Source organism: Schistocerca nitens, chromosome 8, assembly GCF_023898315.1.
Source record: "Schistocerca nitens isolate TAMUIC-IGC-003100 chromosome 8, iqSchNite1.1, whole genome shotgun sequence".
NCBI classification, from domain to species: Eukaryota; Metazoa; Arthropoda; class Insecta; order Orthoptera; family Acrididae; genus Schistocerca; species Schistocerca nitens.
The window spans coordinates 146,395,524-146,418,653 of record NC_064621.1 but is presented as its reverse complement, the minus strand read 5'-3'; the positions used below and the strand labels follow the sequence as shown (position 1 = coordinate 146,418,653).

General features: G+C 42.9%; 1 protein-coding gene across 1 annotated transcript in view; it reads right to left on the bottom strand.

Moving 5' to 3' along the window:
- The window catches only part of LOC126199455 (protein O-mannosyl-transferase TMTC2-like), a 1,057,651-nt gene that overhangs the window by 703,558 nt on the left and 330,963 nt on the right, over positions 1-23,130 (bottom strand). Inside the window, exon 3 of the mRNA XM_049936376.1 lies at positions 4,854-5,109. Coding sequence (XP_049792333.1) covers positions 4,854-5,109 — 256 coding nt within the window. The remainder of the gene's footprint in view (positions 1-4,853; positions 5,110-23,130) is intronic.

The following is a 23,130-nucleotide window of genomic DNA, read 5'->3' as shown; positions in this document are numbered from 1 at the left end:
TAGCAGGTCCGGGATCAAGTGCGCCTATCATGTGAGGGACCAGACACACACCGACAAGCAACAAACTGCCGACGACCTCCACACAGCATGTATACAGGGTGTTACAAAAAGGTACGGCCAAACTTTCAGGAAACATTCCTCACACACAAATAAAGAAAAGATGTTATGTGGACATGTGTCCGGAAACGCTTAATTTCCATGTTAGAGCTCATTTTAGTTTCGTCAGTATGTACTGTACTTCCTCGATTCACCGCCAGTTGGCCCAATTGAAGGAAGGTAATGTTGACTTCGGTGCTTGTGTTGACATGCGACTCATTGCTCTACAGTACTAGCATCAAGCACATCAGTACGTAGCATCAACATGTTAGTGTTCATCACGACCGTGGTTTTGCGGTCAGTGCAATATTTACAAATGCGGAGTTGGCAGATGCCCATTTGATGTATGGATTAGCACGGGGCAATAGCCGTGGCGCGGTACGTTTGCATCGAGACAGATTTCCAGAACGAAGGTCCCGACAGGAAGACGTTCGAAGCAATTGATCGGCGTCTTAGGGAGCACGGAACATTCCAGCCTATGACTCGCGACTGGCGAATACCTAGAACGACGAGGACACCTGCAATGGACGAGGCAATTCCTCGTGCAGTTGACGATAACCCTAATGTCAGCGTCAGAGAAGTTGCTGCTGTACAAGGTAATGTTGACCACGTCACTGTATGGAGAGTGCTACGGGAGAACCAGTTGTTTCCGTACCATGTACAGCGTGTGCAGGCACTATCAGCAGCTGATTGGCCTCCACGGGTACACTTCTGCGAATGGTCCATCCAACAATGTGTCAATCCTCATTTCAGTGCAAATATTCTCTTTACGGATGTGGCTTCATTCCATCGTAATCAAATTGTAAATTGTCACAATCAACATGTGTGGGCTGACGAGAATCCGCACGCAATTGTGCAATCACGTCATCAACACAGATTTTCTGTGAACTTTTGGGCAGGCATTGTTGGTGATGTCTTGATTGGGTCCCATGTTCTTCCACCTATGCTCAATGGAGCACGATATCATGATTTCATACGGGATACTCTACCTGTGCTGCTAGAACACGTGCCTTTACAAGTACGATACAACATGTGGTTCATGCACGATAGAGCTCCTGCACATTTCAGTCGAAGTGTTCGTACGCTTCTCAACAACAGATTCGGTGACCGATGGATTGGTAGAGGCGGACCAATCCCATAGCCTCCACGCTCTCCTGACCTCAACCCTCTTCACTTTCATGTATGGGGGCATTTGAAAGCTCTTGTCTACGCAACCCCGGTACCAAATGTAGAGACTCTTCGTGCTCGTATTGTGGACGGCTGTGGTACAATACGCCATTTTCTAGGGCTGCATCAGCGCATCAGGGATTCCATGCGACGGAGGGTGGATGCATGTATCCTCGCTAACGGAGGACATTTTGAACATGTCCGTAACAAACTGTTTGAAGTCACGCTGGTACATTCTGTTGCTGTGTGTTTCCATTCCATGATTAATGTGATTTGAAGAGAAATAATAAAATGAGCTATAACATGGAAAGTAATCGTTTCCGGACACTTGTCCACATAACATATTTTCTTTCTTTGTGTGTGAGGAATGTTTCCTGAAAGTTTGGCCGTAACTTTTTGTAACACCGTGTATAGGCCGCCGCCGCTGACCGCAGTTTCTCGCTGCCTCACTGATTCACTCAGACTACGACAGTGCCACAACGCATGGACTCTATTAAAGTTGAGTGGCAGCTATTTATTTCTGTAAATAAAGAACCATGTTAACCCTTGTGAGCATTTGTTTTGTAGAAAGAGCATAGCAGCCCCCCTGCTTCCTATGGTACAAGACTCTACAGTTGCACGAGGACACTACATTGACGTCGTGAATGTGATAAAATATTTCGAATAACAGATCACATAACTAATGATGATGGTCGACGTAGAGAGGATATAAAATGTAGACTGGCAATGGCAAGGAAAGCGTTTCTGAAGAAGAGAAATTTGTTAACATCGAGTATACATTTAAGTGTCAGGAAGTCGTTTCTGAAAGTATTTGTATGGAGTGTAGGCATGTATGGAAGTGAAACGTGGACGATAAATAGTTTGGACAAGAAGAGAATAGAAGCTTTCGAAATGTGGTGCTACAGAAGAATGCCGAAGATTAGATGGGTAGATCACATAACTAATGAGGAGGTATTCAATAGAATTGGAGAGAAGAGAAATTTGTGGCCCAACTTGATTAGAAGAAGGGATCGATTGGTAGGGCATATTCTGAGGCATCAAGGGATCACAAATTTAGTACTGGAGGGCAGCGTGGAGGGTAAAAATCGTAGAGGGTGACCAAGAGATGAATACACTAAACAGATTCAGAAGGATGTAGATTGCACTAGGTACTAGAAGATGAAGAACCTTGCACAGAATAGAGTAGCATGGAGAGCTGCATCAAACCAGTCTCTGGACTGAAGACCACAACAACGAGTGTCAAAGGCTTTTTCAGATTATGAAAGTAAATAAGTCGCAATTATGTGGCAACATGAGTGCAAATATCGGTGAAACTGTGTCTGTCCATATGTCGACAGCTTGTACCAAAAAAGAACTGAATCACATCTACAGTGCGAGAAAATTAATAAAAATGACTATATATATGACGGTAGTATCTGTTCCCGAAAGAACAGTTACCGTAGATGACAATGCAGCTTTGCTAGAAATGAAATTTTAATTAAATGGACACCCCAGCTGCCAACAGGCGTTGATATACATCACTGGAGACATGATTAAAATATGTGCCCCGACCGGGATTCGAACCTTTCTTTTTTTTTGTAACCATATATATTTATTTAAATATATTAACAACGATACATTAAAAAAAAGACATTTTATTCTATTAACCTATTATATTCCTAGTGTTGGTTAATATTACTGTCATTTTATATGTTTTCGTTTTTATATGTTCCTTTTTCGTTTTTCTCTTATTGTTGTTCATTAAACCCTTTTACATGGCCATTTGTCGTCGTCTTCTTTTTTTTTTTTTTTAGTGGGTAGACATTGCAGGACAGGCATAACAGTTTATATTTGGCATCGATGCATTGATTTTGAGTTTATGTTTGTGTATGTGATGCACTTGTGATGCCACAGGCACATTGTGTATTCTGGTTTGATCTCTTCCTCTAGTTACACTGTTAAGTGGGACAGTATGAGCGAAACGTCACCATGATAGGTGGAGCAGAAGTGGAAGAAACTTTTTTACATATACTACAGAATATACCTAAACTGAAGAAGAGAGAAAATTTTGTCATATTACATAAGAGAATCAGAAAGGAGAGTGTGAGTAATCAGTAGAATTTTATAGGCACAAAGTAAGGGAAATCATTTAAAAAACATATAATAATAATAATCAGTAGTTGGCACTTTCCACTAAGTAATGCTTGTTTCCTAGTCAGTATAGTACAAATAATGGAAGAAAAGTTAATAAAAAAACTGGTAGTAGTACTGTGCATACTTTTGACACTGTTTTGGCTGCGAGCATGACAGATGTTTGGTGAGAAGCACTTTGTATCACTGATTTCACCAAGAAGAAACATTTTATACTACTATACTTCACTATTTGATGCGAGAAGAGAAAGCACTTTATCTTTTGTGTTGCACTTGTTCACTATCACTGCACACGTTTTTCTTGTGATGAGTGCGGTGAGGTGGCTGGTGGCGGTGCTGAGGGTCACAGGCTGGGAAGGACTCTGGTGATTGCTGTCTGCAGTGGAATCTGCAGGAAGTTTCTGAAGTTCTCGCGGTATCGCCTGTGCTGCTGGGCTTTCTCCTCCCAGATGTCCATCAGGAAGGCCGGCTGGTCGGTCTGCCTCCGCGCTACGATGGCGTGTGCCGTCATGGCGAGGATCCAGAAAGTCGCCAGTCGCTTGGGCCGTGGAAATGGGTTGCAGTCTGGGGCGGTGATTGCTTCCACTGTGATGCTTCCCGGCGCCGTTCTGTTGATGTGGGCCACCATCTGCTGGCACGCTTCCCAGATGTTGATGGCATTCCCGCACGGGAACCCGGGACCTCCTGCTTACATGGCAGACGCTCTACCCATCTGATCCACCGAGAGCACAGAGGATAGTGCGCCTGCAGGGACTTATTCCTTGTACGCTCCCCGTGACACCCACAATCCCAACATGTCCACACCACTACATTCGTAGTGCGCCTAATAGACTCGTATGAGACTTGGTAGATTAATCTGCCACGAGTAATGAGTATGATGGGCAAAGATCTATTAGGCGCACTACGAATGTAGTGGTGTGGACATGTTGGGATTGTGGGTGTCACGGGGAGCGTGCAAGGAATAAGTCCCTGCAGGCGCACTATCCTCTGTGCCCTCGGTGGCTCAGATGGGTAGAGCGTCTGCCATGTAAGCAGGTGGTCCCGGGTTTGAGTCCTGGTCGGAACACACATTTTCAACATGTCCCCAGTGAAGTACATCGCCTGTTTGCAGCTAGGGTGTCCATTTAATTAACATTTCATAATAAAAATAACACTGAAAACTTGGTTTTTCGTGACCTATGTTGTTGAGGAATATGTCGTATGCAGTGCGACTGCAGTGCCATTTAAATGTAGCTGGTTCACTGTTTCCCCACGTCCCCTCCTCACATTCAGACAGCCTGGAACGCGCAGGGTGGGGGGCGGGGGGAGGGATGCGGAGGGGGAAGCTGTGTGGTTGGGCGAGAGAGCTGTGGCACTCGTGCCAGCTCAAGGCTCGCGAGCCGCAATCTCCGCTAGCGAGCCGAAACCTCGGCCGTCCCTGAAGTGTCTCTGCTTCGGCGCGCACTCACCGTGGCGTCGGCCGCGAGCAGCGCGCGCGCCCAGCGCACGACGGCGGCGGTGGCGGCGGCGTGCAGCGCCACGTTGCTCAGGTGGAAGCCGGCGGGCCGCAGCCGCCACAGCGCCGCGTCCAGCCGGAAGCTGAGCACGGCCAGCGGCCGGTAGGAGCCGTGCGAGCCCGCGTGCCGCAGCGGCGTGCCCCAGAAGTCGTGCCGCCACACGCGCCACCACGACTCCGCACCACCGCCCACCACATCCTCGTTCGTCAGGATCGCGCGGCTGCGGAACATGACCGACCTCAGTATCCAGCCTTACTTTAATCAACGTGTCAGTCACAGCTATAGGGAAGGCGGGAAAGTTATTGCTCAAACTTCACAACCAGTAATAATTTTTTTCATAATATGGGAACACAATTGAGCCATGCTAAAATTGCTGTTGTGAAGAGCGCGCCGCAGCGCGTAGCGTAAACCAGCCGCCCTCCGTTTCTGGCGGTGGCGCCGCTGTGGCAATCCCAGCTTTGCATTTAAGGGGTGCTACGAGCTCGCCAGTCACCGTCGCCTCACCTGGATCCCTCATCTCCGCTCCATCCAATCCAAGGCCCACAACCAACTACTCAAACTCTTCTCTGGCCGGACATGGGGGCTGCACCCCTCTACCATCCTCCACACCTACAAATCCTTAATCTATCCCATCCTCTGTTATGCCAGTCCCACCTGGATATCTTGCCCCCCCCCCCCCCCCAAATTCTGTAAGTCCCTCCAAATCCTTGAGCGCCATACACTCCGCCTCGCCTTCCGTATACGCCTCCCGTCCCCCACACGGATCCTCTATGACCTCATTCCTTTCCTCCATCTGCTCCTATGCCTCGAACATACCCGCATACTCTACACCTCCCGCTGCCTTGATCCCCCTCACCCCCTGGTTGCTCCTCTTCCATCCCCGCCCCCTGCAACATCTTCACTGTTGTGTCCCCCCTAACCTCCATCTCTACAATCTTCATCTACTTTCCCAAGGTGGCTTCCATCAACTCCTCCTCCTTGATGATGCCCTCTCTCCCTCCATTTATCCCTCTTATCAACTCTGATCCTCACTCCCCCTCCTTTCCTCTGTCCTTTTCCTCGGCTCCCTCTCCCCCTTCCATCCTCTTTTTTTCCCCACCTACCCTCTCTTTGTCCCCCCCCTTCCCACCCGGAGTCCTTTTGCGTTTCCCTCCTCTGCCTTTTTCCATTCCCTCTCGCGTCTGCCCTGCCCTGCTCCTCCCCCCCACCCTTATCCCTCCTTTGGTCCCCCCCCCTTTCGTTTTTCCTCTCCTCCCTCCTTGTTTTCCCCCTCATCTGTCCAGGTCCCCCCCCCCCCCCATCTGCCCTTAGCTAGGGTGTGTCATCTTTGTGTGTGTTGCGAACGTACATCATACTGTCGCTGGGTGTGATTTTTATATATCTTGCGAACAGAAACCAGACTGTCACCATCTTTTTGAATTGTCTGTCTATTATGTTACCTGTCTGCTTCCTGTTTATTTTATTAGCTTTGCCAACCCCTTGCTTTATGTTTTAACTTTCCACAATTTTCCGCCGTTTTACAATTTAAGTCACCGTTTTAACGCCTGCTTTTATTGTTTCTTATCTTCTTCTTACGTTTTAAAAAGTCTGTAGGCTGCAGAGCAGCGTACTAAGCTGCTGCCAGCCCGTCCCCTTCGGGGGCAATCTAAATTCAATAAAGGAAAAAAAAAACCTCTCCAGTCGGTCAGTCTGGGTCAGTCTCTCTCGTCCCCAGCTTGCTAGTCTGTCTCTCGTCCGCATTGGTTAGGCAGTTGGTGTCTGTCTGTCGTTCGGAGAGCTAGTATGTCTGTCGTTCGGATCAACCTTTAAAGCAAGCAAAATGAGTCTTTCCACTCTGCCAGTAAGAGAACTCAGCGAGTGGTCGCCCGGTCGGGGCTCAGTTTCTGCATCTGAGTCTGCGCGTTAGGCCGCCAGTCTGCTCGAGTTTGCTCAGGAAATGGTCATTGGCGGTTGGATCGATGGGTTGGTCGGTCGCGCACTGAGACACAAGATGACTTGTCCGTCTTGAGCGTCAGAGAATGTGAGGTCGCCACGTGAGACCAGTGGGCCGCGACGTATAGCGAGGGCTAGTGACTTCGCGGTCGACACGACAGCAACAGCAGTCAACCCACGACATCAGTCTGGCCGGTGCGAGCTGCGACGCCGTGAGACGGGAGATCGGCGCTCCTTCCTGCGTCCGTTGAAGCGGTTGGCAGCGGACGGCTCGGGAGAGCGATTTGGGGTGCTGCGCCAGGTCTTCTCGAGAAAGCAGTTTATTAGAAGTGATTGGTGATATATTGTGTGATTTACTCTTATTAAATTCTACTTGTTTTCTTGGTCAGTCTCTCGTCCCCAGCTTGCTCGTCTGTCTCTCGTCCGCATTTATTAGGCAGTTAGTGTCTGTCAGTCGTTCGAAGCTGCCTCAGTCATGTTTGTCGGATTCGGTGGGTTAACGAATTTATTACTTGGAGTGTAACGGCCTAATTCCTCAAATATGTTTTGATCTTGTTATGATCTTGAGAGGCGGCATCTGTGTACTGTAGAGCATGTTAACTTGTTTGGCCAACCCTGTACAATTTTATATAAGATTGCATGTCATGGTCTTTTATTTAGATGATCATTTTAGTATATAAAGTTACCACCCTTTCGTCGTAAGACTTTTCTTAGAAGTTAAAAATCAAGTTCCACCTTCGGTGGCAAAGTTAATATTTTAATTTTTAGTGATTTGTACCATTTCCATCCCTCCTACGGGAGGCATAGTTTGTGTGCTTGTATAAATCGTTAAAACGTTTAGTTTAAAGTAATTTCGTGTGTTGCAGATTTGCACCAGTGTAGTCTTTCAGAGGCCGATGTGAGCGGTCGTAACTACGGCTGTGTCAAAAGGAAGCGGCAAGGTTCTCTGCCCGAAAGCTCATACAGTCAAAACTTCTTCCTTGTTGCCTCTAAATAAATTGTAACTTGATATTTAAAGGGTGCTTTCTGATTACAATTTTAAATCTGTTTCTTTTAAAACTGCTTTTAGGCACTATTAAAGTGAGTAAAATTCATATTTGTTAAAAGGAATTAGATTATGATTTCATCAGTTACTCCCTGCCAACTACTTCCATGTATACATAGTGTGATTAAATGTGTTAATGTTCTTGATGAATCGCTAGTAAATAAAATAAATTGTTAAGAATATTCTTTGAAAATAAATCACGGTTCAGAATGTTATGCCACTCTTCGATCAGAACCTCTTCTAACTCCTGTAGTGACGAGGGAGGCGGAAATCTGCTCCAGAGTCTGCGCTCCAACAACGCCCACAAGGGGACTGTGCTGGCCAGGGAAGACGCTATAGTTCAGTTGCATGCCACGATTGTACTGTCCTGGCTGTGTGACTGGGTGCATTATCATCCTGAAATATGGGATCATTATTGGGGAACATCATTTGAATCATGGGGTGCACCTGATCACCTAAAATGTTCACATAACCGTTGGCTGTTACAAGGCATTTGAGAGTAATGACGGGACCAGCAGAATACCATTATATCGCTTCCCACATCATCACACTTCCACCTCCATGCTTAACCGTTGGAATCAAGCAATCAGGATTGTAGGCTTCTTTTGGCGATCTCCAGAAGTAAACGCGGCCCGATGTTGTAAATAACGAAAACGTTGACTCCGTCTAGGATTTATGATCCTGACACCATGATTCACACTTCTTTGCGTTGGTTATCGTCACTATTGGTCTCGGTATAGCAGCTCGTCCATGAGTATTCGTTTTATGGAGTTTTCGGAGAACAGTGTCGATAGATATGGAGCCTCTAAGATGGCTATTGAGTTCTGCAGTCACTTTAGCCGCCGTACTTCTGTGTTTTTTTGACACAGTTCGTGTTAGTGTACGACGATCTCTGTCATTTAGTTTCTATTTGCGCCCACTACTACGTTTACTCGATGATGATTTTCCATATTTTGTGTAGGCTGTTATGACTGTTGAAACAGTTGCTCTTGAAACACTCAATAAGTTGGCTGCCTTGAGTACCGATGCTTCAGCTAATCGGCTCCCCACAAACTGCCCTCTTTGGAACACTCTTAGGTCTTTCATTGCACGTCGACCTCGGCCTCTGAATGCAAATACGAAGTGTGCACTACTCGTAAACAACCTGCACTGATGCCTAGTCCGTACTGAACTCGCACAGTCCAGCCCTACACTTGCCTTACCTGTGTTATTGGCCGTCAAACACAACCATCCCATTACTACCACTGTTCACGTCATTTTGGCTATTACCTGTACGTGCCCGACGGTTGTAATGGTACTTGAAGGCTACCTGAAAAATTGCAATGGGATTTAGTTCATGGGCCTGATGATTCAGTGGAAAAATTTTTAAAATATGTGGATAAATTGGATAGGGCATTAGAAAGAGGGAATATGCAAAATTTTAACAATGGTGAACACCAACAGCAGGGGTGGGGGGGGGGTGGTATTCAAACGATCATGATGGTAATGACAGAGACAGGGATAGACATTTTGGAAATAGAAACAGATGGGATGACAGAAACAGAGGGGAACAAAATTGGAGATCAAACAGAGAAAACAGGCAGGAAAACTCCGGACCGCCTCAATGAGGGTCCGCAGTTTTGGGGCGAGAAAATTTAATCACAATAGGACCTACAATAACAACCGGGAATTTACAGACAGAGGAAGAAGGAGAAATGTAACTTATAACAAAACCAGTGAAAGACAAAACAAAAACACACCACAAATAACAGACACTCATGTTCAGCACCAAATTAATACTTTAAGTTTTGATCAGAAATTTTGGGATGCAATAAGAGAAAATAATTATGTTGAAAGCACTAAGGTAACTACTTCTGAGAAAAAGCCAGATGAGAATATTGAAATTGTGGCAGAATTTTATAATTGGGTAGAGAATAATAATCTATGTAATTCTGAAGTATCTGACAAACATTACAGCTCTGATTTCAATAAGTTATTTAATGAAAATGAAAATTTATGTGAAGAGAGAGAAATGGAACTTAATGTGACTGTGGATAGGATGCATGATAAGGAAAGTTTAGATTTTGATGAAAATATGGAAGCTAATGATGTTGTTGAGAGTTGTACGGAGGTAAGTAATGGTGAGATTAATGCAGTAGGTAAGTATCAGGTATTCGTCGAGATTATTGCAAGTGACGTAGTGAAGCTATAATGAAGTTGATAATTGTGAATATTATGATGTGGTAAGTGTGGTTAGTGATGAGGTAAGTGTGGTTAGTAATGAGGAGGAGGACACTTATGCATCTGAAGAACAGGTAAAGTTAAGTCAGTGTAACCAATTTAATATAGCAGAGGACTGTAATGTTGTGCCATAGTGTGAAGTATTTAAACCCACATACAAGTTCTGAAGGAAAAGGTGAAAAATTTTTAAAAATATTATGGAACAGTTGCAATTACAAAACAGATAGGGAAGAGTTGTGGAACTATTTAGCTAAAATTTGTAGAAGGTTATATCCTCACTGGTGGCAAAGTGTAAAATGTAATGAATATCTGTTGTATGCTCAACCTATTGTATCCATAGATGATGTTAATGAAAGTGTCAATGTGTGTGTAAAGTTGTTAAAAACTGATCAGGAAAATAATGAGGGTAATTTTAGAGAAATTGAAAATGACCTGTTACATGAACCATTAAAAGAAAAAGTAGAAGAATGTGAATTAGGGTGTCCATACATTAAAGCTAAAGTAAACAGTTGGGAGGGTAAATGTATCATTGATACAGGGAGTCCTATTTCAGCTATTTCAGAAAAATTCAGAAATAAAATTAAATACAGTGTTGATTTTGTTGAGGACCCTGTAATGGGAGTAAAGATAAGAGGAGCTACAGGCAAACACAGTAAAGACATCAAAAGTCAAGTATTTTTATCATTTGAAATAGAAAATGCAAAATTTGAGCAGGGTTGTCTTGTTATTCCGAGTTTAGAAGAGAACATATTGTTTGGCATGGACTGGGTGTTAAAGGTAAGTGCTGCATTTAGCTGGAGTGAGATTAAATAATTGTGTGTGAATCCAAAAGCAATATTAGTGTGTGTACAGAACTGTTTATTATACAATGTGGAGAAGGTTGCAATCATGTCAGGAAAATCATAGACTATGAAGAGAATTTGTACTGTTATGATAACAAGCCTGAGCTAAATTTTTCTGGTCAAAATTATGAAAACCTAGTTAAAAGCAAAGTAGAGGAATCAATTAATTTGGACAGTGATCAAAAGAGACAGTTGGAAAATTTATTGTGGGAATTTCAAGGTATTTTCAATGAAAAACCTGGAAGAGTCAAGAATTATCAATGCACTTTACACCTTAAAAATCATGAACCTTTTTTCCTCAAGCCTTACAGTATTTCTTTTGCAAAAAGAAAAGAAGTAGAGTGTGAGATACAAAAAAAAAAAATGGAAGCATGGAGTATAATCGAAAGAAGTGACAGTGATTATAATAATCCTTTGGTGGTGGTTTCCAAATGTGGAGGTGGTGTTAGACTTGTACTCGATTCTAGGCACCTTAACAAATTTTTGAAAAGAGAAAATGATCATCCAGAAAACATAGATGAACTGTTACATAAATTTGAATGTGTGAAATTCGTGAGCAGCTTAGACTTAACTTCAGGCTTTCACCAAATTTCTTTAGAAATAAATTTTAGAAAATACACTGCATTTTTGTATGGGGAAAAGTTATCATTACTGTGTTGTACCATTTGGACTAACTGTTTCTGTTGCTGAGTTTATTAGAGCAATAGATCTTGTTTTGGGGGATGAACTACTGTCTAAACTTATTGTATATGTAGATGATATTTTGATTTCTGGAAAAACATGGGAAGAACATTTTGAATTGCTAACACAGGTGTGTACAAAATTAAGGGAATGGGGTATAACCTTAAAGTTAGAAAAATGTAGATTTGGAGTAAGTGAATTGAAATTTTTGGGACACATTATTTCGGAAAAGGGGATTGAACCTGACAGAGAAAAATTGAGCTATTGAGAATTTTCCTGTTCCTAAAAATAAAAAAACAATTAAAATCTTTTTTTGGTCTTTCTGGATTTTACAGAAAGTATGTCAGTACTCAAGCTATGAACGCTTCTTGTTTATGTGATCTATTAAAGAAAAATACTGTCTGTGATTGGTCATCTGATTGTCAAAAAGCATTTGATGAGATAAAGAAACAACTTTCACAGTGCAGAATTCTATATAGGCCTGACATGTCTTTACCCTTCTGTTTAATGACTGACAGCAGTGATACAGGATTAGGAGCACACTTATTTCAGCAAAAAGTCATAAGAGATCATATTGAACACCATTCCATTGCACTTGCTAGTAGAGTGTTACAAAAGTATGAAAAGACTTACACTCTGACTGAAAAAGAACTTTTGGCTATACATTGGGCTTTCAACAAATTTAAAAATTATATTCTTGCACACAAAGTAATTGTTTACTCTGACCACAAAACACTAAGTTACTTACAGGAGTGTAGGCTTTATCATAGTAGAATCACCAGATGGTCATTATTCTTACAACAATTTGAGTATGAAAATAAATATATTAAGGGGAAGAAAAATGTTATTGCTGATGCACTTTCTAGGTCACCTATTGGGCTAAATTTTGATAATGAAACAGGCACTGATGATAAAAATTTGAAAATTATGTATTTGAAGGGGATAAAAGAGGAAGGAGAAATTTTAAAAATTTGTAATGACCTTAGGAGACACCAAAATCATGATGAAAATTGGAAATTGGTAAAAAGTTATTTGGAAGTTAAGCAAAAGGTAGATGATTATTATAAGGTACACAAAGGGATTCTGTTCAGAAGATTAAGACCTGATTTGGATGACTGGAAATTATGTTGGCCTAAGCAACACAGACACATTAATTAAGTATATACATGAGAGCTTTGGACATTGTGGTTCTGTCAAATGCATACAAAAGATTCAGGAAAACGTCTATTTTTATAATATTGCCAGAAGAGTGAAGAAAAAATTAGCAACCTGTGACAGATGCCAAAGAGTAAAGGTAAGTAATCAAACATGCACAGGGATGATGCAAAATATTTTGCCCAGCAAAAATTTAGAGCTGACAGCTTGCGACATTTAAGGATCCCTCCCCAAGTCAAAAGGAGGTTACAGTTATATCTTTGTGATTGTTGACATATTCTCAAAATTCATCAAATTGTATCCATTAAGGAAAGCCACAAGTGCCGGCCAGGGTGGCCGAGCGGTTCTAGGCGCTACAGTCTGGAACCGTGTGACCGTTACGGTCGCAGGTTCGAATCCTGCCTCGGGCATGGATGTGTGTGATGTCCTTAGGTTAGTTAGGTTTAAGTAGTTCTAAGTTCTAGGGGACTGATGACCTCAGAAGTTAAGTCCCATAGTGCTCAGAGCCATTTGAACCAAAGCCACAAGTAAACAGATTACATCTAAATTAACCAGTGATTATTTCAATAAGGTAGGTACTCCACAAGCAATCTCGTCAGACAATAGCTCACAATTTACATCAAAAGTATGGAAAGATTTTGTTGAAAATTCAAACATAAAACATATTTTGATTTCAGTTTATCACCCATCCAGTAATCCGGCAGCAAGGTTCATGAGAGAGATAGGGAGGTTTTGCAGAACATATTGTAGTGAGAACCATGTAAATTGGATTGAATATGTAAATGATTTTGAAGACATAATGAACACTTTGCAACATACATCCACTGGCTTTTCACCATTCGAAATTATGTTTAATAAAAGACCCACTAGCTTTATTACTGAACACATAGATTTTCCAGTTTGTCAAATTTTGTCACCTCAGGAGAGAGAACAAATTGTAAAAGACACCATGAAAAAACAAGCAGATTACAGAAAGAAAAGACACAATGCAAAAGACAGGTTTTCACACTTTAATATTGGTGATTTGGTTTTCGTTAAAATGAAAGAAAAATCTAAACTTATGACTTCAAAATTAAAACTTTTTTTGACATTTATATAGGACCATTTGAGGTGAAAGAAAATCCTCACCCAAATGCTTACAGATTGATCTATCCAAAATATAGGACATTATTTGGTTTAAGAAATGTAACTGAATTGAAACCTTATAAGTCTGATACCTAGAATGAAATTTGCGAATCTCAATAACCTCGATTCAAGGAAAATTTTTCACATTTTATATTGTTTATAAAGTTATTTTCTTTCATGTGATATGGAAACTATGTATGGTACTGAAGCTTACTTAATGTAATTTCTATTTTGATGACACGTACTATACATACTATTCAATATATGTATGGCTAGACGTAAGAAAATATTTTAATGGTTGCTTCTGAATTTTATTTTCTTTGTGTGGTAGGACATGTGCTATTTTAGTTGTAGTTTACTCATGTTAGTTATTAGACATTTTGACATTCATATTTTGTGCTTACTACTATTTTCTTCATGTGCTGATGTCTTTTATGCTGAAAACATTTTGTTGCTGTTATTATATTTTCTGAGCCTATATGTTGGAAAAGAGTGAAATTGGAATATTATGAACAGGCTATGCCTGCTTATTTGCCCACTTGACAGTTGGGATGTATGAAATTGAGGACTTTCCACACTGGGGAATTAAATGATTCTTTTGTGTATTATTGGTAAACCAATCTGTCTGCCTATGGAGGCAATACACAGATACTAACAATTGTCATTTTTCTTAATTTTGTCTTTTTATATAACATGTTTAGGATTAGTGTGATACCTTTTGATATTTTGCATGTTATGTTGATGAAATTAAGAGGATGCTTGTTGTAAAATCCAACCTCTACTTTTATCATTTTGATAATATTTCTTCTGTTTTTGTAAGACTCAGTGTAACCCTGAGCACTTTTCTTCCTTTGTACATGTCAAATTTTAGGTTTTTTATGCTAAAGTTAGATTGGATCTGTATTGGGGGGGGGGGGGTGTGAATATTGGGATAGACAATATTATCAGTGCTGGGTTTCTTAAGCTACTGTAGGGGGATTATCACGGTCATCCATTCTGCCATGTCTGCATTGTATTTTATATTGGTGGGCGGTGGTTGAGATTCTGATCTCAGTTATATTTTTTGAGCGCTCCCCTTTTATTTCTTATCCTAATGCCTGTCACTGATTCTATTCTATTTTTCTTCTTCTGCTGATGAGAGGGGGCTAGGCTGAACTCTCCAGTAGTACCTATTCCTATCTTTCTTTTCCATCCACATATTTTGAGGTATCGCTCCTCCCTTGTTGCAGTGTCTATAATTGTACCATGTCCTCATGATCTTCAATACAGATCAACAAGCAAATTGTTTTCTTAAATTCTGTCTGGTAATACTTTTCTTTGTCACAAATGTCCATATCAATGTAGTAAACTGTATCTGGTTGAATAACTTTGAAATTAATTTCCAAATTTATGTATACACTATCATACCATATTATAGTGGAGTAAAAACTCCAATTACTTTCACATCAGAATGTTGAAGGCCTATGGATGATAAAAAGCCATTAACATATACGGTGAAATAATAACAGATGCACAATTGTTATAGGTAGAGGGCACTTTTTACTGTTACCAATCAGGTTACTCTTAAAAACTGCAATATAAGATTTTAACAGATTGAAATTTACTTTAGTTTTGACAGCAAACCGAGTGTTCTGTACGGACAAGTTACTCTGTAACTACAATATATGGTATGTTGGCATTTAATACGTTCCAAAATTTCTTTTTGTAAACTAAGATGTTTCTAACACTAACTGTATCTCTCTTATTAATTACATTTTTATCTTTCCAGAATGAGTTTTTCACTCTGCAGCGGAGTGTGCGCTGATATGAAACTTCCTGGCAGATTAAAACTGTGTGCCCGACCGAGACTCGAACTCGGGACCTTTGCCTTTCGCGGGCAAGTGCTCTACCAACTGGGGTAGGAGACGAGGTACTCGCAGAAGTAAAGCTGTGAGTACCGGCCGTGAGTCGTGCTTCGGTAGCTCAGTTGGTAGAGCACTTGCCCGCGAAAGGCAAAGGTCCCGAGTTCGAGTCTCGGTCGGGCACACAGTTTTAATCTGCCAGGAAGTTTCATTTTTAAATTTGTCTAACAGATCTGAAGATGGGCAGCTAGCCCGGAACCGGTAATTGAAAATAAAGAATAGCGATCGAAGACTGAAACGCCATATTATATTTAATGAACGATCGCGGAATTCCCATTGAGACAATCATGTCTAGTTTTGATAATATTAATGTTGCCACCGAAGTTGCAACTTCATTTTAACTTCTAAGAAAAGTCTTACGGTGAAAAGGTGGCAACTTCATATACTAAAATGATCATTTAAATAAAAGCCCATGAAATGCAATCTTATATAAAATTCTACAAGATTGGCCAAACAATAGTTAAGATGCTCTACAGTACACTGAATAGTTAAGATGCTCTACAGTACACAGATACCGCCTCTCAAGATCATAGGCAATAATATCAAAGTTTCCAAAGATCAAAACATATTTTAGGTATTAGGCCGTTACACTCCAAGCAATAAATACGTTAACACACCAAATCCGACAAACAAGACAGAGGCAGCCACTAACGTACTGTAGATTGATACGGAGATTACCGAAAAACCCGAGCCGCAGGTTGCTCTAACCCGCCCCTACTCCACAAGGGAAAAACGTACCACCCAATTTATAAACAACCACCTTCCGGCGGGTGGGCAAACGGAGAAGAATGGTGGGACACCCCAAAGCAATACGGCTGGTGACCTCACCAAGAAAACGAGTAGAATTTAACAAGAATAAATCAAACAACACATCACCAATCACTCAACTTCTAATAAACTGCGGTTTCTCGAAAAGACCTGGCGCAGCACCCCCAAATCGCTCTCCCGAACCGTCTGCTGCTAGCCGCTTCAACGGACGCAGGGAGGAGCGCCGATCTCCCGTCTCACAGTGTCACAGCTCGCACCGGCCAGACTGAATGTCGTGGGTTGACTCCTGTTGCTGTCATGTCGACCGCGAAGTCACTACCCCTCGCTATACGTCGCGGCCCACTGGTCTCACGTGGCGACCTCACATTTGCTGACACTCAAGACGGACAAGTCATGTTGTGTCTCAGTTTGCGACCGACCAACCGATCGATCCAACCGCCAAAGACCATTGCCTGAGGAAACTCGTGCAGACTGGCGGTCTAACGCGCAGACTCAGATGCAGGAACTAAGCCCCAACTGGGCGACCACTCGCTGAGTCCTCTTGCTGGCGGAGTCGAAAGACTCTCTGTGGTATGCGTACTGTAAGACCTTCGGTACACACACCATCAGAATATTTGACTTGTCGCTCTAATGAAGTAGGCGAGTGTCAGCAATATGTCTCGTGGTCTTATTGTGGCGTGTTTATCTTCTGCCGTTAGGTCAGACGATAGAAATGCTACTTGCACGCTTAGAGTAGCAGATTGACGATGACCAACTTTAAACAGAACTTGATTAATTTTCACACATATTTATTAAAATAGTAACAAGCATAAACCTTACGTTACTTGATTCTGGATGCTATTTACAATTGACAATCTGAAGTTCCTTTGGTCTTGGTATGTTAATCTTATTCTCACATATCTCTGATACTTGACAAAGTGTATATACATTTATCTTCATGGCTATGTGTGGGAATATGATAATCTTCTTAGGTGCAGACTGAAACTTGACTACAGACTAATGCAGACTGGTACAGACCGGTGGAGACAAATGCAGACTGACTAATCGGAGGTCTGTACATTCATTATAATACCACGGGCGTTCAGGTATCACTGCGCAAGTGTGATCCGCTAGGAGAAAAGGTTCTACGTTAGCAGCAATCTCATTGGCTGCGTTACATATTAATACGCGGATCGGCGGAAGCAGAATTTGGTCCGTCTCTAAGACAGCGCCATCTTGTAGTGCGGAGACAGACGAGCGCTGCGCCTGCGCTGTTGTGTTTAGCGGGGCGCGCTCTAGTGGGAAAGTTGTGTACGCGCTGACTACGCGGAACTATGTACACAACACTCTCCTTTTGCCGGCTTTAAAGGTTGATCCGAACGGCAGATATACTAGCACTCCGAACGACAGACAGACGCTAACTGCCGAACAAATGCGGATGAGAGACAGACTAGCAAGCTGGGGACGAGAGACTGACCCAGACTGACCGACTACCGACCTCATAGCGCCCCTTAAATCCGACGTGAACAGGCAACCTTTCCCCTTTGCCACCAGAGGGAAACACCAAAGCTGCGATTGCCACAGCAGCGCCACCGCCAGAAACGGAGGGCGACTGCTTCACACTACGCGCTGCGGCGCGCTCTTCAAAACAACAATCTTTACCACGGCCCACATTCCACTGGATACTATACAAACATTATCTGCCAGTATTCCAAGAAGAATCGCAGAACCCCTTATTAATAAACCATTCCCAAGTAAGTGCAGGTGTTCACATTATTTTGCCTATCCCCTGAACCACATCGCAATGTTTCACCATAAGAAACATCATCCAAATAGTTGATTAGCTTGTCCATGATCCCACCTACCGAGGGAGGTGGTACAGTGGTTAGTACACTGAACTCGCATTCAGGAGGACGACGGTTCAAATCCGCGTCAGGCCATCCTGACTTAGGTATCGAGTGATTTCCCTATCGCGCAAGGCAAATGGCTGCTTTGAAAGGGCAGGGCCGATTTCCTTCCCCATCCTTCCCTAATTCGATGGGGCCGACGACCTCGTTGTTTGGTCCCCTCTCTCAGCCAACCACGGCCCCACTTGTGCATTCGTCCTATCTTGAAAACCATTAGTTTCCGGACTTGCGTGCATTAGGATTATCCGCTTGTTTCATTGCCCTCTAGTCGCATCTCTTGCATACAATTCATTTGCTGTAAGTTACAGCAACAGTTTTTATTCGCATCGTAGACAGAACAGAAATGGTGGTGTTTAATAAAAGCACAAATGGATTGATCGTTGCCATTCTGCGTCAGCAGATTCCCTCTGCGAGGATTGGACTTATCCCAACAGCGCTCTGCTCCCGTCGGCAGAGCTTCCAAATTACCCTCCGGCGCAGCGAGGCTCTGACTGCCCTACTATTACTATCTGCTCTGCCCTGTTCGACCCGAGCAGTCGTTAGGCCACGCACCGCCGCCACAAAAACCGGCCGGCCGCAAGACGGCTCGTTAAGTTTTTTTATCCGCAGATATCGGAAAACGGCGGCCGGCCCTTGTCTGCGAAAGCTCCTGAATACCAAGTCCGCTCTCGCCGTCCGTCACGCTCAAACGGCAACGGGCACCCGCTCTGGGTTTCCAGCAGCCTAGATAATACGAATGTAACGACTACTCAGCAGCGTGTAACGTGTAGGTAAACAAGTAGATACGGGACCCTGGCACAAGAAATTATTCACGCGTGTCAGTCCTGAGAGCTAACTGCACGGACACGCTAGAGGAAAAAAAAAATCCCTTTCTCCCTTCAGTTGTTCTCATAACTTTTCCATTTTTTCCAGTTATTTCTCTTATTTAGTGGTCATTTCTCTCTATATACACGGCAGTCAACAAAATAATTGCACGTTTGGAGCAGAAAGGTGATTGCTGAAATTTCTTGAAAATATTTCGCCACCACAAAGAACTGTTTTGTTTTAATTATTGCCACCCAATCTCGCCTAAAATATTCCAGAAATTTTTCCCTTATTTCACATTAATACCAAACGAGTTGCTCTTCTTTGAACTTTCTCGGTGTCATCCATCAATCCTACCAGGTAAGGAGCCCATACCGTGCAGCAGTACTCCAGAAGAGGATGGACAAGCTTTGTGGACAGTCTATTTAATACATTTCTTCCATGTTCTATATGTTCTGCCGGTACAACGCAGTCTTTGGTGTAAGAAGCGTAAACATTGGACGATTGAACACTGGAAAAACGTTGTGTGGAATGACGAATCACGGTACACAATGCGGCGATCCGATGGCGAGGTGTGGGTATGGCGAATGCCCGGTGAACGACATCTGCCAGCGTGTGTAGTGCCAATAGTAAAATACGGAGGCAGTGATGTTATGGTCTGGTCATGTTTTTCATGAAGGGGGCTTGTACCAAAGGGGGGCTCTGAGCACTATGAGACTTAACTTCTGAGGTTATCAGTCCTCTAGAACTTAGAACTACTTAAACCTTACTAACCTAAGGACAACACACACATCCATGCCCGAGGCAGAATTCGAACCTGCGACCGTAGCGGTCGCGCGGTTCCTGACTGAATCGCATAGAACCGCTCGGCCACAGCGGCCGGCATGGGCTTTTACCCTTGTTGTTTTGCGTGGCACTATCACAGCACAGGTCTACATTGATGTTTTAAGCATCTTCTTGCTTCTCACTGTTGAAGAGCAATTCGGGGATGACGATTACATCTTTCAACACGATCGATCATCTGTTCAGAATACACGGCCTATACCGGAGTGGTTACACGCCAGTAATATCCCTGTAATGGACTGGCCTGCACAGACTCCTGATATAATCCTATACAACACCTTTGGTATGTTTTGGAATGCCGACTTTGGACCAGGCCTCATCAACCGACATCGATACCCCTCCTCAGTGCAGCACTCCTTGAAGAATGGGCTTCGATTCCCCAAGAAACCTTCCAGTATCTGATTGAACGTATGCCTGCGAGAGTGGAACCTGTCATCAAGGCTAAGGGTGGGCCGACACCATATTTAAATCCAGCGTTCCCGACGGAGGACACCACGAACTTGGAAGTCATTTTCAGCCAGGTGTCCGGATACTTTTGATCACACAGTGTAGGCTTTGTAATAGGAATGAGAGAGGAGAAAGACTATTTAATTCCGCAATAAATTTGACTAGTAGTATCAAATACTCTGCTCAAGAATCGCAAGAGGAGGAGGTATACTTGGAAAAGGCCAGGAGGAACAAGTGGGTTCCAGTTAGATTACATCATGGTCAGGTTGAGATTCCGGAATCAGATAGCGGATTATAAGACGTACCCAGGAGCAGCCATAGACACAAATCACAATTTGATTACGATTAAGAATAGCTGAAACTTAAGAGCTTAGTCAGGAAGAATCAATGCACAATGGAGTGGGACACGGAAGAACTAAGGAATGAAAATTATTAGATGATGTCCCAGCACACATTGACCACTGGGAAGTGATTAGTGTGTGCTGGGACATCAGTAAAACAGATTGTATGTTCTAATTGTGTGGCATTTTATTTGTGACATGCTGGTGTTCCCTGCCACTCTATTACACTATGACGCAACATCATTATGTGACTTTCAGTGCTGTAAAAAGCATGTCCAGCTTTGCAAGATCCGATGATGACAACGTGAATTTTTCGGATCTTGGCCAACTAGATTCTTCAATAATAATATAACCTTTAGATCGCCCCAATCGATTGATGCAATGTCAAACACATATAGAAATATTCCAGTCGAGCGACAAAGAAGTACAGAAATGTTCAGAGAAATTCAGGAGTACAGAAATACAAGTCAATTACAAGTGAAATGAATATGAAATCCAGGGAAACTAAGGCAAAATAGCTGCAAGAAAAATGTGAAGAAACTGAGAGTGTCGTAAAGACAGACTCAGCATACAAAAGAATCAAAACAACCTTTGGTGAAATTAGAGGGAAGGGAGGTAACATGAGGAATGCAATGGGGATTCGATTGTTAAATGCAGAAGATAGAGTGGACAGGTGAAAAGAGTACATTCAAGACCTTTATGAGGACGAGATCTTGTCTGATGACGTGATGGAAGAAGAAACAGTAGTCTACAGGGAAGAGATAGGGGATCCAGTATCGTTATTGTTGTTGTTATTGTTCTTCTCGTTGTTGTGGCCTTCAGTCCGAAGACTGGTCTGATGCAGCTCTCCGTGCTACACTATCCTCCGCACGCCTCTTCATCTCGGAATAATCACTGCAACGAACATCTTTCTGAACTGCTTACTATATTCACCTTTTGGGCTTGTTGTACGATTTTTATCGCCCACACGTCCCTCCAGTACTAAATTGGTAATCCCTTGACGTCTCGGAATGTGTCCTGTCAACCGACCCCTTCTTCTAGTCAGGTTGCGCCACAAATTTCTTTTCTCCCCAACCCTATTCAGTACCTCTTTATTAACTACGTGATCTACACATCTAATATTCAGCATTCTTCTTTATCAGCACACTTCAAAGACAGCAAATTAAACCATAATGGGCGGAGCAAGGATAACACCGGCGAATAGAGGGCATTCCTGGTCAAAAGAGGCCTACTAGTATCAAAATAGCCTTAATTTCAGGAAGAAATTTCTGAGAATGTACGTTTAGAGCACAGCACTGTATGGTAGTGAAACATGGACTGTAGGAAAACCGGAACAGGAGAGAATCGTTGCCTTTCAGACTTGGTGCTACAGACGAATATTTAAAATCAGGTCGACTGATAAGGTAAGGAATGAGAAGCTTCTCCGCATAATAGGCGACGAAAGTAATGTGTGAAAAACACTTTAAAAAATGGATAGAGCATCTGTTAAGACATCAGGGAATAACTTCCGTGGTAGCAGAGGGAGCTGGAGAGGGTAAAAACTGTAGAGGAAGACAAAGATTGGAATAAATCCAGTAAATAACTGTTGAGTAAGTAAGTTGCAAATGCTACTCTGAGATGAAAAGGAAAGGAATTTGTGGCTGGGCGCATCAAAAAATGGTTCAAATGGCTCTGAGCCATATGGGACTTAACATCTGAGGTCATCAATCCCCAAGAACGTAGACTACTTAAACCTAACTAAGGACACCACACACATCCATGCCCGAGGCAGGATTCGAACCTGCGGCCGGCGCGGGGCGCATCAAACCAGTCAGAAGATTGATGACTAAAGAAAAGGTTAGGAACTGGAGAGGGACTAAAACTGTTCCCCCGAGAATCACGTATATCACCATTGTTTCAACTGATGACTTCCCGTCAATTACTATGCACTGTGATTCGAATACAGGCGCAGAACTGAGACGATACTCCATAGGCACGCAAATTGATTAAATACCGTGTGCAAGGAATGGCATAAAAATCCAAAATCTCCAAAAGGTGGAATTACTTTTATCGTCCGTCGAGAATGTTCATAACTACATGTGAATAAAGAGCCAGTTGTGTTTCACAGCCGGCCGGAGTGTTCGAGCGGTTTTAGGCGTTACAGTCTGGAACCGTGCGACCGCTACGGTCGCAGGTTCGACTCCTGCCTCGGGCATGGATGTGTGTGATGTCCTTAGGTTAGTTAGGTTTAAGTTGTTCTAAGTTCTAGGGG